General features: G+C 39.6%; 1 protein-coding gene across 1 annotated transcript in view; it reads left to right on the top strand.

Annotated features, from left to right (window-relative positions):
• The window catches only part of HNRNPLL (heterogeneous nuclear ribonucleoprotein L like), a 44945-nt gene that overhangs the window by 11847 nt on the left and 16152 nt on the right, over positions 1–16946 (top strand). The window contains exons 3-7 of the mRNA XM_062209292.1: positions 7065–7302; positions 8638–8723; positions 10438–10534; positions 10621–10693; positions 15274–15345. Coding sequence (XP_062065276.1) covers positions 7065–7302; positions 8638–8723; positions 10438–10534; positions 10621–10693; positions 15274–15345 — 566 coding nt within the window. The remainder of the gene's footprint in view (positions 1–7064; positions 7303–8637; positions 8724–10437; positions 10535–10620; positions 10694–15273; positions 15346–16946) is intronic.

The raw sequence follows: 16946 nt of genomic DNA, 5'->3' as shown, positions 1-16946 counted from the left end.
GGAGAGAAAGAAAGAGAGAGATCTTTTATCTGCTGGTTCACTCCCTAAATGACTTCAGCAGCCATGTCCGGGACAGACTAAACCCAGGGGCCAGGATCTCCGTTCTGGTCTCACGTGTGGGAAGTACAGGGACCTAAGTACTTAGACCATCTTCTGCTGCCTTCCTAGGCACATTAGTAGGAATCTGGATGGGAACCAGAAGGGCCCGGACTCTCCAGCATGGGATGTGTGTATCATAAGCTGGGGCTTAATCTGCCTTACCACAATGCTGGACGCTGGCCCCAACATGTTCTTAACACTTGTTATATTTCCTTTTTAATTTCTTTCTTAAGAATCTTGGTGATTTATCTTTCTAATATGAGCAATTCTATCATTGTTATACTCTATATGTGCCATTAAATAAGTAAACATATAAGTAATAGGGAAAAGCTCTATAAATGACATATTATGGAGCAAAAATTCCAAACTGGAGGCTGTTCAGGTTTATTTCAGCATTGTAGCAGCTGCGTCTTATTCAGGATCATTTCATACAACTTTGTTTTTAAAGATTTATTTTATTTTACTTGAAATTCAGAGTTACACAGAGAGAGAAGGAGAGGCAGAGAGAAAGGTCTTCCATCCACTGGTTCACTCCCCAGTTGGCCTCAATGGCCGGAGCTGTGCCAGTCTGAAGCCAGGAGCCAGGGGTGCAGGGGCCCAATTACTTGGGCCATCTTCTACTGCTTTCCCAGGCCATAGCCGAGAGCTGGATCGGAAGTGGAGCAGCCGGGTCTCGAACCCCCTAAGCCACAGTGCTGGCCCCCACAACTCCTATTTTACTTATTTATGTTAAGTAAGCTCTTAATTATACACTAATTTGTTCCAATTATTCCATGATTTTTCTATTCACATAACTATCAGAAGGCAGAATGATACATTACACGAATTACTGAATGACATTCACATATGGAAAGCTTTACCATAAATTAAGTATCAAACAGTCTAGAGTGTAAAAGTAGACAGGCCATCAGGAGTAATTCAAATTAGTCACTAAGTTAAATAGTCTATTTCTTTTTTTAAGATTTTATTTATTTTATTTTAGATGTAGAGTTACAGACAGTGAGAGGGAGAGACAGAGAGAAAGGTCTTTATCCACTGGTTTACTCCCCAGATGGCTGCAATGGCTGGAGCTGCGCTGATCCGAAGCCAGGAGCCAGGAGCTTCTTCCCAGTCTCCCACATGCGTGCAGGGGCCCAAGGACTTGGGCCATCTTCTACTGCTTTCCCAGACCATAGCAGAGAGCTGGATTGGAAGAGGAGCAGCCAGGACTAGAACTGGCACCCATATGGGATGCTGGCGCTGCAGGTGGAGGATTAATCCTCTGTGCCACAGCGCTGGCCCCAGTCTATTTTCTTTTGTTTTCTTTTCTCTCCTCTCCTCTCCTCTCCTCTCCTCCCCTTCCCTCCCCTCCTTTTCCTTTCCTTTTCCTTCCCTTTTCCTTTCCTTTCCTTGACAGAGTTAGACAGTGAGAGAGACAGAGAGAAAGGTCTTCCATCCACTGGTTTACTCCCCAGATGGCTGCAATGGCTGGAGCTACGTAGATCCAAAGCCAGGATCCAGGTGCTTCCTCCCGGTCTCCCATGTGGGTGCAGGGGCCTAAGCACTTGGGCCATCCTCCACTGCCTTCCTGGGCCACAGCAGAGAGCTGGAGTGGAAGAGGAGTAACTGGGACTAGAACCCGGCGCCCATATGGGATGCAAGCGCTGCAGGCTGAGGATTAACCAAGTGAACTATGGCACCGGCCCCTATTTCTTTTTTAAAAAAATTTTTATTTACTTGAAAGGCTGAGTTACAGAGAGGCAGAGATAGAAGCAGAGGCAGAGAGAGAGAGTGAACCTCTGGTTCACTCCCCAAATGGCTGCTACGGCCTGAGCTGGTCCGATCCAAAGCCAAGAGCCTGGAGCTTCCTCTGGGTCTCCCAACTGGGTACAGGGGCCCAAGCACTTGAGCCATCTGATGCTTTCCTAGGCCATAGCAGAGAGCTGGATCAGAAGTAGAACAGCTGGGACTTGATCTGGTGCCCATGTGGGATGCTGGCACTGCAAGCAGTGGCTTTACCCTCTTAGTACTGGCCCATTCTATTTTTTCATATGTTAAAAGTTAGAGTTTCAGTGAGGAACTGTGTTTGTAAAGAAATTTTTTTCTCTCCTGGGATTTGTATATTGAATTTAATAGTTGGTAAATCTTGAAACCTAAGGCTTTATTTTTTTCTATATTTTCTTTAATTTTGAATGATGTGGGTGGGGAAGCAAGTCAAGACCAGCAAATACTGATTGAGTACTTGGTATCTGCCAGGCTTTGTTTCTAGCTTCTGAGAATACAAAGATGAATGAGGCATGGGAGTAAGAGAAGGAAGAGGTGTATACGCTCCCTCGGGTAAAGCTAAAAACTTGCCATGGGAATCCAAATCCCATTAAGTTGGCACGTACCAATGCCACCTTACTAGTTAAAATGATCAGTTTAGGCCTGCGCCATGGCTCACTAGGCTAATTCTCCGCCTGCGGCGCCGTCACTCCAAGTTCTAGTCCTGATTGGGGTGCCAGTTCTGTCCCGGTTGCTCCTCTTCCAGTCCAGCTCTCTGCTGTGGCCTGGGAAGGCAGTGGAGGATGGCCCAGGTCCTTGGGCCCTGAACCCGCATGGGAGACCAGGAGGAAGCACCTGGCTCCTGGCTTTGGATCGGTGCAGCATGCCAGCCACAGTGGCCATTTGGGGGGTGAACAAATGGAAGAAAGACCTTTCTCTCTGACTCTCTCTCTTACTGTCTAACTCTGCCTGTCAAAAAAAATGATCAGTTTAAATTCATAACTGATCATAAAGATAGGGTTAAGTCTCAGAGGGATCACATAAATAAGACCAGTGTCTGCTAATAATAATTGATAGAATTAAAAAGGAGGGAACGATCCAACATGGGAAGCAGGACACACAGCAGACTCATAGAATGACAGTTGCCCTAAACAGCACTCTGGCCTCAGAATCAGCCCTTAAGGCATTCGGAGCTGGCTAAAAAGCCCATGAGAGTGTCTCAGGCATGGAAAGCCAAGACACTATGGCAAAAAAATGACCTAAATGAAAGATCTCTGTGAGTGAGATCTCGGTGGAAAGAAGGGGCCATCAAAGAAGAAGGTACTTTTCTCTGAAGGGAGGAGAGAACTTCCACTTTGATCATGCTGGTCTAAATAAGGTCGGAGTTTGTGAACACAAGAGGGTTCCATAGCCTTGGTTCCATAGCAGCTCATGAAAGAGCCTCAGGTGATTACTGACATAAATAAGAGTGCCAATTGTTAAATCAACAACAGGGGGAGCCAGCGACATGCAGGCATCCCATATGGGTGCCGGGTTCTAGTCCCAGTTGCTCCTCTTGCAGTCCAGCTCTCTGCTGTGGCCCAGGAGGGCAATGGAGGATGGCCCGAATACTTGGGCCATCTGCACCCACATAGGAGACCAGGAAGAAGCACCTGGCTCCTGGCTTTGGATCGGCGCAGCGCTGGCCGTGGCAGCCATTTGGGGAGTGAACCAACAGAAGGAAGACCTTTCTCTCTGTCCCTCTCTCTCACTGTCTATAACTCTACCTGTCAAATAAAAAAAATTCACAAAAAACGGTAAAAATAAAAAAATTCGCAAACTTAAAAAAAAATCAACAGCAGGAGTCATTGTGCACTTGCTCCCTATGCAGGACCTCTGTTAATGAGCTGCACTATGAGAATTAAAGATAAAACTAATCTTCAAGCAGTACTTTATACTTTGTGTGTCTGTGTGGGTGCAAACCGTTGAGATCTTTATTCAGTATAGAGTTGATCTGTATATAAAGATAATTAAAAATGAATCTTAATGAAGAATGGGTTGGAAGAGGGAGTAGGAAATGGGATGGTTTGTGGGTGGGAGGGTGGTTATGGGGGGAAGAACCGCTTTAATCCAAAAGTTGTACTTACGAAATTTACATTTATTAAATACAAGTTTCCTATTAAAAAATGAATGAGGCAAGGTCTGTAGAAAATAGAGTAACAGTTGAATTTTTTTGAGGGCCTACAAGGTGCCAGGAATTCTGCTAAACAGGTTATGTGCCATATCTCTAATCTTGATAGTTCTCCAAGTTTTATAAATGTAGGGGCTGGAATTAATAATAGTAACTTGCCAGGCTATAGTAGTCTGTTTCTTACTACTAGTTTATCATTTTTGTAGTTTCTAAAGGGTGGCAGTAGGTCCTAGATGCCTGATTGAGAAGGAGTGATGTCACTGACTGCCTGACCTGATGTAATTTCTGTGGCTTTCTGCATTATAAAAACATGTTTGGAGCAGGTATTTGGCCTGTTAAGATACTGCTTGGGACCCCTGTATACTAAATCTGAGTGCATGGGTTTGAGTCCTGGATCCACTCCTTATATGGCTTTCTGCTAATGGAGATCCGGGAGGCAGTGCTGATGACTTGGTGGTTGAGTCCTTGCCACCTACATGGGAGACCTGGATTGAGTTCTGGGCTCCCAGGTCTGGTCTGACCCGGCCCCAGCTATTGTGGGCTTTTGGGAAGTGAACAGCAGATTGAATCTCTCTGTGTCCCTCAAATAAAATTAAAAAAAAAAAAAAAATCAAAAAATTACTTTATTAAACTGTTAATTATATTTTAAAATATTTTTAAGATTGTTATGAAGAGAACATGTTTCTGCTGTTGTGATCCTTGTGTTCTGATTTCTCTATTCCAGTCTTTCATTTCTTTATACTCTGTATTAGAATAAATTCTCCTCTAAGAGTAAATTATAAAAAATAAATATCTTACCCATCTGCCCATAGGCAGTCAGATTATTGCTGTATTCTAGTGACTATCTTTTTATGGATTCTTTTTTTTTTTTTACAGGCAGAGTTAGACAGAAAGGTCTTCCTTTCCGTTGGTTCACCCCCCAAATGGCCACTATGGTTGGCGTGCTGCGCCGATCTGAAGCCAGGAGCCAGGTGCTTCCTCCTAGTCTCCCATGCGGGTGCAGGGCCCAAGCACTTTGGCCATCCTCCACTGCCTTCCTGGGCCACAGCAGAGAGCTGGACTGGAAGAGGAGCAACCGGGACAGAATCCAGCGCCCCAACCGGGACTAGAACCTGGGGTGCCGGCGCCACAGGCGGAGGATTAGCCAAGTGAGCCGCAGCGCTGGCCGAATTATTTAACATTTAAAAACATTTTGGAGGAGATTATGTATATAAACTTAGTCTGCAAATGCTTCTGTTTATCTTTTGATTCTCTTTTCATAAGTAAAAATAGTTATTAGTTATTAAAGTGGATACTTGCAAAATTCAAGATAAGTAATAGTTTCTGCTATTTAAGTAGGGATTCTGACAACCTGTTAAAATTTTTTTGTTAATTAGAAAAAAGTTATTTGAGAGGCAGAGAAACAAGGGACACAGAGATAGTCTATCTACTGGTTTACTTCTCCAGTGTCTGCAACAGCTGGAGCTTGGCAAAGTAGGAGCTAGGAGCTGGGAATCAAACAGGTTTCCCACATGGGTGGCAGTGACTCAAGTACTTGAGCCATCACCTGCTATCTTTTATGGGTGCACATTAGAAGGAAACTAATATAAAGTGGAGTTGGAACTCCAGTCCAGGCACTCTGATAATGCGGTATGGATGTCCTAAGTGGTCTTTTAATCGCTATACCAAATGCCTGCCCCTTCTATTGTGTGGTTTATCGTTTTAAGATTTGTTTTATTTATTTGAAAGGCAGAGTTAGAAGGAGATAGAAATCTTCCATCTTCTGATTTAGTCTCCAAATTGCTGCAACAGCTGGGGCTGGACCTGGCTGAAGCCAGGAGCTTCATCTGGGTCTTCTATGTGGGTGTAGGGCCCAAGGACTTGAGCCATCTTCACTGCTTTCCCAGACACATTAGCAAGGAGCTGGATTGGAAGTGGAGAAGCCAGCACTTGAACTGGAGCCCATAAGGGATGCTGGCATTGCAGGCTGTGGCTTAACCTGTTACCCACAAAGCTGGCCCCTCTATTGTGTCTTATCTCTGTTGGTTTCTATAACTTTTTTTAATTTTTTTTTTTATTTTTGACAGGCAGAGTGGACAGTGAGAGAGAGACAGAGAGAAAGGTCTTCCTTTGCCGTTGGTTCACCCTCCAATGGCCGCCGCGGTAGGCGCGCTACGGCCGGCGCACCGCGCTGATCCGATGGCAGGAGCCAGGCGCCTATCCTGGTCTCCCATGGGGTGCAGGGCCCAAGAACTTGGGCCATCCTCCACTGCACTCCCTGGCCACAGCAGAGAGCTGGCCTGGAAGAGGGGCAACCGGGACAGGATCAGTGCCCCGACCGGGACTAGAACCCGGTGTGCCGGCGCCGCAAGGCGGAGGATTAGCCTAGTGAGCCGCGGCGTTCTATAACTTTTTAAGTTTTATGTATTATTTGAAAGAAAGTGAGTGAGAGAGAGATTGATTGATCAATTGATCTTTGATTCAGTGGTTCACTCCCCTGGCTACAACAGCCAGGACTGGAACAGGCCAAAGCCAGGAGCCAGGAACACCATCCTGGTCTTTCATTTGGGTGGCAGAAACCTAAATACTGAGCCATCTTCTGCTTTCCTGCTCACATTAACAGGAGGAAGCAGAGAAGCTGGGACTTGAACCAGCACTCAGGTATGGGATGCTGGTGTCACAAATGGTGACTTACCCCTTGTGCCATAACACCAGCCCTTGTTTCTATATCTTCATATTTTCTAATACTGCCTGGAAGTAGCAGCCTGAAGAAGTCTTGTCATTAGTAACTAATAACAGAGTTGTGCTTGGGGGAAGGGCATGTCTTACATAAATAAGCTTTACATCATTGGGAGATAAACTTTCAGCTATATACCTCTACCTGCTACACCATAATTTATTTGAATGATTTAGGAGTTGACTTACATTAGATATGACTTACATTAGATATTAGTAGTCAAGTATACCGATATATATGACTTGACACATTTAAGTGTGCTTTTACTTGATTGAGAATAATGTTAATTAAACTTGGAATACTTGGGTGTTCCTTCTCCATCTCCCTTTTTTTCAGTTATGTGATGATGATGCCATTTAAACGGCAGGCTCTAGTGGAATTTGAAAACATAGATAGTGCCAAAGAATGTGTGACATTTGCTGCAGATGAACCTGTGTACATTGCTGGGCAACAGGCCTTTTTCAACTATTCTACAAGCAAAAGGATCACTCGACCAGGAAATACCGATGATCCATCGGGAGGCAACAAAGTCCTTCTGCTGTCAATTCAGAATCCTCTTTATCCAATTACAGTGGTATGTATTTTTGCATGACAGACTGCCTCTAGAGGGACTGACTTACAGTTTTCTTTACTGCCATCTACATATTTGAAGATAGCTTTTATTTTATTTTTTAAAAGATTTTAGTTACTTAAAAGGCAAAGTTACAGAGAGAGAGAGAGAGAGAGAGAGAGAATCTTCCATCTGCTGGTTCTTCCCCTAAATGGCCACAACAGCCAGGGCTGGCCTGGCCAAAGCTGGGAAACTGGAACTCCATCTGGACTTTGGCCATATGCTGCTGCTTTCCCCCATGCATATTAGCAGGGAGCTGGATCAGAGTGGAGGAGCCAGGACTTGAGCCAGTGCTCACATGAGGTACTGACTTTGCAGCTGGCAGCTTAACTTAACCACTGTACCACACTGCCAATCCCGAGAAAAATCTGCTGGTTCATTCCCCAAATGCCCTCAGTGGGTCAGGTTGAAGCCAGGAGCCCAAAACTCCATCAGTCTCCCGTGTAGGTGGTGGGTACTCAAGTGCTTGGGCTATATCGCCTGCTTACCACAATGCACATTACTAGGAAGCTGGTACTTGTTGAGCCAGGACTTGAACCAAGACACTCCCAATGCCCACTCTTGCAAGTTAACTTTTTAGATTTAATTAGATGTTATGTATTTACTTTTGTAATATTAACAGACAGCATTAATATATTTATAATGTGTATGTTTTGGGAAGAAGAATAGTGCAGATAGTCTGATTTGTTATTTTAGCCTATCCCTAGTACCTGACAGTACAGCTTTGTATTTATAGGTGTTGAAGAAATTTCTTGAAAATTGAATAATTATTCCTCAGGGGATAGTTAGATGCATTGAGCCATCTAGTTTGGTGATGTCTAACAGGATGAATTCTCTTCCTTGGGTGTTTTCTCTATTTCTGTTGTCTCTTAAAAAATGAATACCAGAGTTGTTCTAATACTCCACTTTAATACTTACTGCTGTAATTCAGATGATTATAATGTTAAATATTTTAGAGTCACATTTGGAAAAAGGCATAAGTTAATGGATTACTATTTTGGTTTATTATATATTGCCAGAGATATTAGTCACCTGTTAAGAAGACAAAAATTGAGGATTCATTTAGGAGATAAAATAGGTAACAGTGCTTTAGAAATGTTTCACTGGAACTTCTGTAATGTGGATATATTGTATAGGTGAGGAAATAGATTTATTAAATTTTAGTGTAACAATTTAAAAAATGTGTAATAAAAACGACACTTTGACAGTTGCTGGTTTTAGATGAAACAAAATGCAGTATAGCTTTAATGTTTTTCTAAATGTAAAATATGAAGAAATCTTGCTTTTTTTCCTTCACAGGATGTTTTGTATACTGTATGCAACCCTGTTGGAAAAGTACAACGCATTGTTATATTCAAGAGAAATGGGATACAAGCAATGGTTGAATATCCTTCATTTTAAAATCTTTTATTGACGTGTATGAATTCCGGGTAATTCATATAAGTCTTATTTTTTTCCCTGCTTAAGCATTTCTATATGAATGGTGTTTACATTTCTCTCCTGCAAAAAAATCTCCTTGGTTGATTTTAAAAATGAAACAACAGTACTCATAGAGAATTTTACTCTTTGGCTAAGATTAACTTGCTGCTGTAAAACAGTCTAGTGCTGCCGATGCTGCATTTTTAAAAAATATTTATTTATGTGAAAAAGTTAGGCATAGGCAGAGAGAGGGAGAGAGGGAGAGAAAGGGAGGTCTTCCATCCGCTGGTTCACTCCCCAGATGGCCACAATGGCCAGAGCTGCACCGATCTGAAGCCAGGAGCCTCTTCCAAGTCACCCATGTGGGTGCAGGGGTCCAAGGACTTGGGCCATCTTGTACTGCTTTCCCAGGCCATAGCAGAGAGCTGCATTGGAATGGAGCAGCCAGGACTTGAACCAGTGCCCATATGGGATGCCGGCACTGCAGGTAGAGACTTTACCCACTATGCCACAGCACTGGCCCTGTCCTTTTTTTGTTGTTGTTTTTTAAAATTATTTATTTGAAAGGCAGAGTTTACAGAGATAGGGTGAGAGACAGAGAGATCTTCCAACCACTGGTTCACTCCTCAAATGGCCGAAATGACTGGAGCTAGGCCAAAGCCAGGAGCTTCTTCCTTGTCTTCCACATGGGTGCAGGAGCCTGAACACTTGGATTATCTTCCACTGCTCTCTCAGGTACGTTAGCAGGGAGCTAGATTGGAAGTGGAACAGCCAGGTCTCAAAATGGTGCCCATATGGAGTGCTGATGTTATAGGCAGCAGCTTTACCTGCTACGCCACAGTGCTTTTTACAGTATAAAACACTTTGAAAATATTGAAACTTATATCTTTTTGACGTTTATCCCAAATGAACTTTTCTGATTTTTGTTAAAATAGTTGGAAATACCAAAACTTTGAAGTTTGTAAAATCTTTGTTTTTACCTTTTTTTATTGAACATTTTAAATATGTAAGAACCACTTCTCTATGTTAAATCTGTTGTAATTCAGTAAAAAGAAGTTGCAAAATGGATATATAGTATGTATAGTCTAGACCCATTTAAAAAATAATTAATAAAGAGCAAACTCTAACTTAATATGTGCATTTGCATGCCTAGAAAAAGGTAAGGGTATATAGCATATTCTTATAATTTCTGGCAGTGTGGTTTTGTTTTGTTTTAATTTGTATACTCTTGTGATTTGATGTTTAAACAATTATGGACTTACATAATCTTTAAAGAACTAATAAAATAGTTGAATCATTATAAAACTCTGCCTTTTTAGAAGACATAAAACTCACATATCCAAATTACTTTAGTTCTTATATGTTTTTCCTAATTTAAGATAAAATATTTCCTGTTTTGAGTTTGGAGATCATCTGTCTTAGGGAGTGGGACCATGATTGCTTCTCCTCTCTACCTTTGATAAAGTACTTCTTACGATTTAAAAAGATGGATGTAGACATTAGTTCTCTTTAGTGTTCTTGTTTGTAAAAATAAATTCTACTAAAAATCATCTAGAAATTTTATCTGGTAAAACATTTACAGAAAAGTTATTTTTGATTGTTTTCGGTGCTATTCTTCAGTGTAGTGATTAAATGTCAGATGTCAGATATCTTAAACCAAATTTCCTTAATAGAACTTATGTTTGAATCAGTCCTTTGTGCCCAGAAAGCTAAAGCAGCACTCAATGGAGCAGATATATATGCTGGATGTTGCACATTAAAAATTGAATATGCAAGGGTAAATATTTTTTTCAACATTTTACCATTGAAAAATTTATGCTTTGGTTATACAATTTGAACTTACTTTATTTTCAATCTTAACAGCCAACTCGTCTAAATGTTATTAGAAATGACAATGACAGTTGGGACTACACTAAACCGTATTTGGGAAGACGAGGTAGGTATTTTATGCATTTTAGAATATATTTATGTCTGCTGACAAATTTTTACATGTGGTTAGATTCCTTTTTTCCTGAGATGAGCTAGTTAATTCATATGAAAACTTTGTTGATGAATGCTTTTGTTGCAAAAGATTGATAATGCTGGAAAATAACCTTGATTTAGTGCCCCCTACTGGTATGTACTGAGCTATTTATATGTAGTTCAAGAAGGAGCCCACACATACAGGCACGCCCGCAGTTCAAGGACTTGCATTTCTCCAAGCAGCTCTCTCTCTTTGGAGGAGAGGAAACTGATTCAGAATATTCCTTACAAACTGCAAACTTGCACACTGCTTCTCTATGGAAAGGACTTTTCCCCCAAGCTGGACAAGGCATTAAGAAGGATAGAGGACTCCGGCAGGCTGACTCTACACTTCATCATGCACAACATCGGCATCAGCAAAAAGCCCTCTGAAAAACTCAGACTTGCAATTCACCTTGACTGCATACTGCATGCACCATCACCCCAAGTTTTTAAAGAAGGACACTTAACAGTACTTCAGACTTCCATGGGATGAAAGCCATGATAGACTGTGCCCACTTACTGAAGTTGTATGTGTATATTGATCTAATTTCCCTTAAGGTTTCAGTTGTAGAGTTTAAGTCTTAACTAAGGGAAACTAGACTAAAATGTTGTAAATTTTCATGCCCATCACTGTAACTGTTTACAGCCTAGATTCAAATTGTTAATTGGCAAATAACCAGAACCAGTATATCTATAGTTCTTGGGAATTGATCATGCTCAACCAATCCACACAGATAAAGATAAAAGGATTAGAAAGGTGCATTCTTGCATGCACTTAAGTATACCTTTTTGTTTTTTCTCAATTGTGGATATTGAACAGAAATTCCAACTTAATGAAAAGGTGAATTACATGTAAAAGATGTTTTTTCTGTGTGGTTTGATTTTTGTAAAGTGGCTGTTTATAAGTTGTCACTTTTTGTAACAATTTAAAATTATCATTTGTGTTAATTTGTGTAAATAGAAATTTTGAGATTTCAAATGTAGGTGAAAATAACATGTCTGTTCAAGGTAAAATATATTTAAACTTGATAAATCTGAAAAGAGCATTTCATTTGAGATGCATTTTGACTTATAGTCTATAAATGCTAAATTTCATGAGCATAGATTTGACTGATAAATTTGTTGAAGTACCTGTGGCAGTTCTGGAATATACAAATTAAAATGTGGATCTTGTAAAAACAAGGGGGCTGCAGTATTGGCTACATCTCAACTACAATATTAGTGTTTGAACCAAGTGTTGGTAAAACTCAAGATGAGTATGTGTAAAAGTCAATTAGAAGAAATTTTTATGGCATCCACAGTATCTTGGGCAATGTATACCCTATAGTGCATGTATTCTAGCAAAAGAAAATATAAAAAGCCATGTGATGCTCCTTTGCATGTTCAGATATTTAGGACTTTTGAATGATTGACTCCTTTAACCCTTAATTCCCAGGCAAATATCTTGCCTTATGCATGAGGTTGCAGGTAGTTTTGTTTTGTAATGCAGCTTTGGCTAGACCCTTTCATTTTTCGCTACTTAACAGAAATATGCTTGGCCTAGGCTTGGTGCAGTTGAAAACAAAGCCTTAGCACTCAAACAACAGGGCAAGTGGTTGATGAGAAATCTCTTACTTCTGTCAATTTATAGTCAGTTATTGAACTTGAATTGTTTTGTGGTTTTGTTGTGTTGGTGGTTTTTACTCATTTGAAATAGTGAGTTTGGGTTGTGTTTTTCTTAATGTGTCATTTTTTTTTTTAAGATTTATTTATTTTATTTTGAAGAAGTTGCAGAGAAAGAATCTTCCATCTGCTGCTTCATTCCCTAGATGGCTGCAACAGTCAACTCTGGGCCAGGATGAAGCCAGCAGCTTCATCTTAGTCTCCCACATAGGTGGCAAGGGCCCAAACACTTGGCCATATTCTTCTGCGTTCGCCAGGCTGTTAACAGGGAGCTGAATTAGAAGTGGAGCAGCTGGGACAGGAACTGGTGCCCATATGGAATGCTAACATTGCAGGAGGCGGCTTTACCTGCTATACCCTAACACCAGTCCCTTGATGTCACTTAAAACAGTTGCAGATTTGCTTCTTATTTTATGGTGTGTATATTTATTCCTTTAACAGGCTGATGTTAATATAATTAGCATAGTTTTTTAATATAATTCTAGTCAGATAAATTTAGAAATGTGGAAGAAAGATATTTACATAGTGAAATGTAATTAAAGGAAGTCATAATTTTAGTTCAGGCTATCAAGGGAAAAAATTCTTATTTTCGAATTCCTTGCAGATAGATATTTGTCTGGTTAGACTACAGAAGTTTAGGTTTTTGGTGAGGCTGTAGCAGTTTACATTTTTGTTTTCTGTAGTGTTTTTCACTTGTACTCAAGTTGATAGGTTATTGAAACTGTTAAGCTGCTATCCCTAAAAGGAGGCTTTTATACCAACTTTTTCTACCTCCCCTCAAAGAAGCCATTTTAAAAATGTAACCTAATTTTTAATTTTTTTTCAGTCCTACTTGCATTTTAGTGCAAAGAATCCTTAGGCAGGAATCCAGGGAACCCTCTCCACCAGTATTAAGCAAGACTTGTATATATGTGCATCTTTTAGGGGAGAAAGTGCACAGCTTCCATTAGACTTCAGTTGAATCCATGAAAGCTTGCCAGTCACTATTTAGAGGCCTACATATTCAGTGTTTGACTTTTTTTGCTCATTTCTGTTTTATGTGATTTTACACTAGGTAGTGAGTATTTCAAATAAAGGGAATTAATAACAAGATGTTTTACTGAAAGATACCTTGGGAATCACCTGCTCTAACTCCTTCATTTTTTTTTTGAGTGAAAATTATGAGTTTCTATGACAATATAGCAAATCAGTTAAATTGGAATCTTCTGATTCCCAATACAGTTCTGTTTCCTTATAGCACACTGTAATTGTATCAGTAAAACAGCCATGAAGGTATTATGGTGGTTTTGGTTAAGATTCTCCATCACATAAGGAATGTAGTGTGTGATGGCATATGCTTAAGTAGAGGAAGAGTAATAGAATGGATTAGCAGAATAGAATGGTTGAAGAGGAGTGAGATTTAGGTGATAAGAAATACAGGAAGGCATGTAATTAAAAGAAGGAATTGTGATTTGTGACTGAAGAAGTGACTTTGATGAAATGGGGGAGGACCATAATTTTTTAAGTGTTTGGAAGAGTTTTCAGACAAAAAACTTATCTGTGAGGCCCCAAGTGAGGTAGAATATGAGTATAGGATCAGTTTTTATACAGTATGGAAAATTAACTTTCTCATGACTTAGGATATTTGAAAATGTAAGAGAAGGTAATGAGTGTCTTGTTACTGATACTGGGTAAGCAGAAGCTAGGTAGTCTTAATTAGGGATGATATAAAGAGATTTTTTTACATTAAATGAAAGTTCAGCTAGATGACCTCCTCAGTCCCTTTCAATGCTATGGTAATTTGGAATAGGTATTTAATATTACTTCTTTAGACTGAAGTGAAATTAAAGTATTTCTCATCTCCCATAAACCTCATTTGTTTAGGTGACTAAGGATAATATAAAAAGCCTACCTCTGAATTGTCAAGGATTAGAATGGCCAGAGTCTCAAGATGTATATATTTAAAAAAATCTTACTTGGCACTATAATTTGATGGGCAAACTTTCTAAAAGTATTGTTCAATGATTTTTAAAAGTTATTAACCAACATAGGAAGCACTATTTTACAAACCAAGTAATTTTTGTGTTGAGACTTCAAATTAGATTTGGGAAAATTGGCATGCCTTCCCTGAAAATGTAGCTAGAATAAAAATTATCCTTTAGAGTATTGTAGTATTCTCACCCAATAATGTAGCCCCCTTGGTTAGTTTTATTTTGGCATATTTAAACTTTGGGGTTGCTCATAGTTCTGCCTGCTGTTAAGGTCTATAGACAATGACCTTCCATGATACAATATGAGCCAGTGATGTGCATAATTTCAGCTTTCAAGTCAGTAGGTGTTTGTAAATATGTGTATATACATACAAAATACTCTGTGTTTACTGATTGTGAAACCATGTAATACAGGTTGTTGTTGGCTTATGCTGAAACTTCTTGAAAGAAGCCCACTTTGAAAATGTGTTGCTGTTGAAGCTAATAGTATGATTCAGGTACTGTCTTTCAAAAGTACTGCACTTAAAGCTTGTTTTAAAGACATGCATTGGTAAAACTTCTGTACAGTGTCAAACTCTAGCATTGTGTACATTCATTTGCTGAAAAGTATCCATTCTTCCCTTAAATTTGAAAGTGTGATTGTATTTGGCATTTGCCAAAAAGTTATTTTCAAGTTAAGTGGAATTTGTTAGGTAGAATTTTTTCTTAAACTTTTGGTGTTTGTATTTAAATTGGATATGAATGGATGTTTAAAGTTAACCAGGAATCATACTTCTTTTATGAATTGTAATAGATGTTTTGAATGGGTGTTTCCCATGTGAGAACTCTGTTAAGTAATTGAGTCAAAATTGTTAAAACCATGTTTCTACTTTTGTGTCAGATAGAGGAAAGGGTCGCCAGAGACAAGCCATTTTGGGAGAACACCCTTCTTCGTTTAGACATGATGGCTATGGTAAGTTTGTCAAGGCAGAAGGAAGGTAGTATAGATGAATTACTTGAATTTTTGCAATTCTGATGAAAAATGGCACATTTCTTATCTCTGTATTTTTCCTGTTTACCTGATTTGGTTTCCATGGGATCAGTTCCTTATAATATGCCTCTTGGGAGTTGTCCAAAATCCTTATTTTCTTAGGATATTGATATATCTAGTAATGTTTGAGATAAATTGAGAGTTTCGGTTGGGGATTGACAACTTCTTTGCCATTGTATTTTGGTTTGGTTTGGTTTTGATTTGTAATGGGCTCTGGCTTGAAAGATAACCAAAAAAGTGTTTTTGTTCAGTAAGTGTGTTTTCTTTCCAGCAATTAGGAGCAAAGAGGAATTTTGAGTAATAAAGGCAGAAAGATTGAGTTATTTGTCAAAAAGGAACGTGCTTCTTGTTAGGTCTGGTTTTAGTTCTGGACTTGGTATTTTGGTTTTGGTTAATTTTGTTTATAAAGTTCAAATTATGAAATCTAGAATAAGAATCTTCCTCTGGGTAAATTTAGGTATCAGACTGTTCTTGTAGGTAGATGGTTGAGAATTTCAATTGATAAGATTGTAACTGGCTGTAAATTGTTTTTAAGTATTTTTTTTTTTTAGTTTTTCGTGGTTTTGATCCCCACCTATTTTGTGGTATGTAGTTGACGTATAGTACTATGAGAAGTGGTAGAAAATAGAAATTGCTATACTGTACTCTCAGAATTTATCTGTAGAAAGTTCTTGGTGTTGCCTATTGTCCTAAATGTTTTCAAATTACCTAGTTTAGTTTAATGACCATTCTTAGATGTTTTAGCTTATTCCCTAATGTCTTCTTTTTTTAACTCTAGGAATTTATCGTGTGTGTGCGCGCGTGCGTACAAAGTCTCAAAGAGAGACTTTGACTAGATATTATTCGAGGTACCATAATGGTCTATATGGCAGAGGAGAGGGAGAGACTCTTTATATTATGTCAAAACAAAAACATTTTACTACAGTTATTTTATTGAGTATGATCCTTGGTCATTTCTCCTGTAATAGAATAAATATTAAATATAGTTGTCTGGATAATTCTGATTCTGCAATAAAGACTTGGAGCCTGTTGTGCTTTGCATAATGGAGGGTGACAAAAAGTTTACAAAGTTGATAATGTAGTTAAGGAGTCAAATATATTATGACAATCAGCTGAAGGCTGAAAACTGGTTAAATGTTTTGCCAAATGTACTAGAAAAATCTGAAACAATTATTGAAGGACAAGAAACTACTGTAGTAGTGTCAAATGATTTTTTAGTATAGATTTTCAAGTTTGCTTTCCTTTTTTTTTTTTTTTTTGACAGAGTTAGAGATAGACAGAGAGAAAGGTCTTCCTTCCTTTGGTTCACCCCCCAAATGGCTGCTAAGGCCGGCACGCAGCGCCGATCCAAAGCCAGGAGCCAGGTGCTTCCTCCTGGTCTCCCATGCGGGTGCAGGGCCCAAGCACTTGGGCCATCCTCCACTGCCTTCCCGGGCCACAGCAGAGCAGAGAGCTGGCCTGAAAGAGGAGCAACTGGGACAGAATCCGGTGCCCCAACTGGGACTAGAACCCCGTGTGCCGGT

Source organism: Lepus europaeus, chromosome 13 (assembly GCF_033115175.1).
Source record: "Lepus europaeus isolate LE1 chromosome 13, mLepTim1.pri, whole genome shotgun sequence".
NCBI classification, from domain to species: domain Eukaryota; kingdom Metazoa; phylum Chordata; class Mammalia; order Lagomorpha; family Leporidae; genus Lepus; species Lepus europaeus.
Note: the sequence above shows the minus strand (reverse complement) of the source record. Positions and strands in the feature narration are given on the sequence as shown.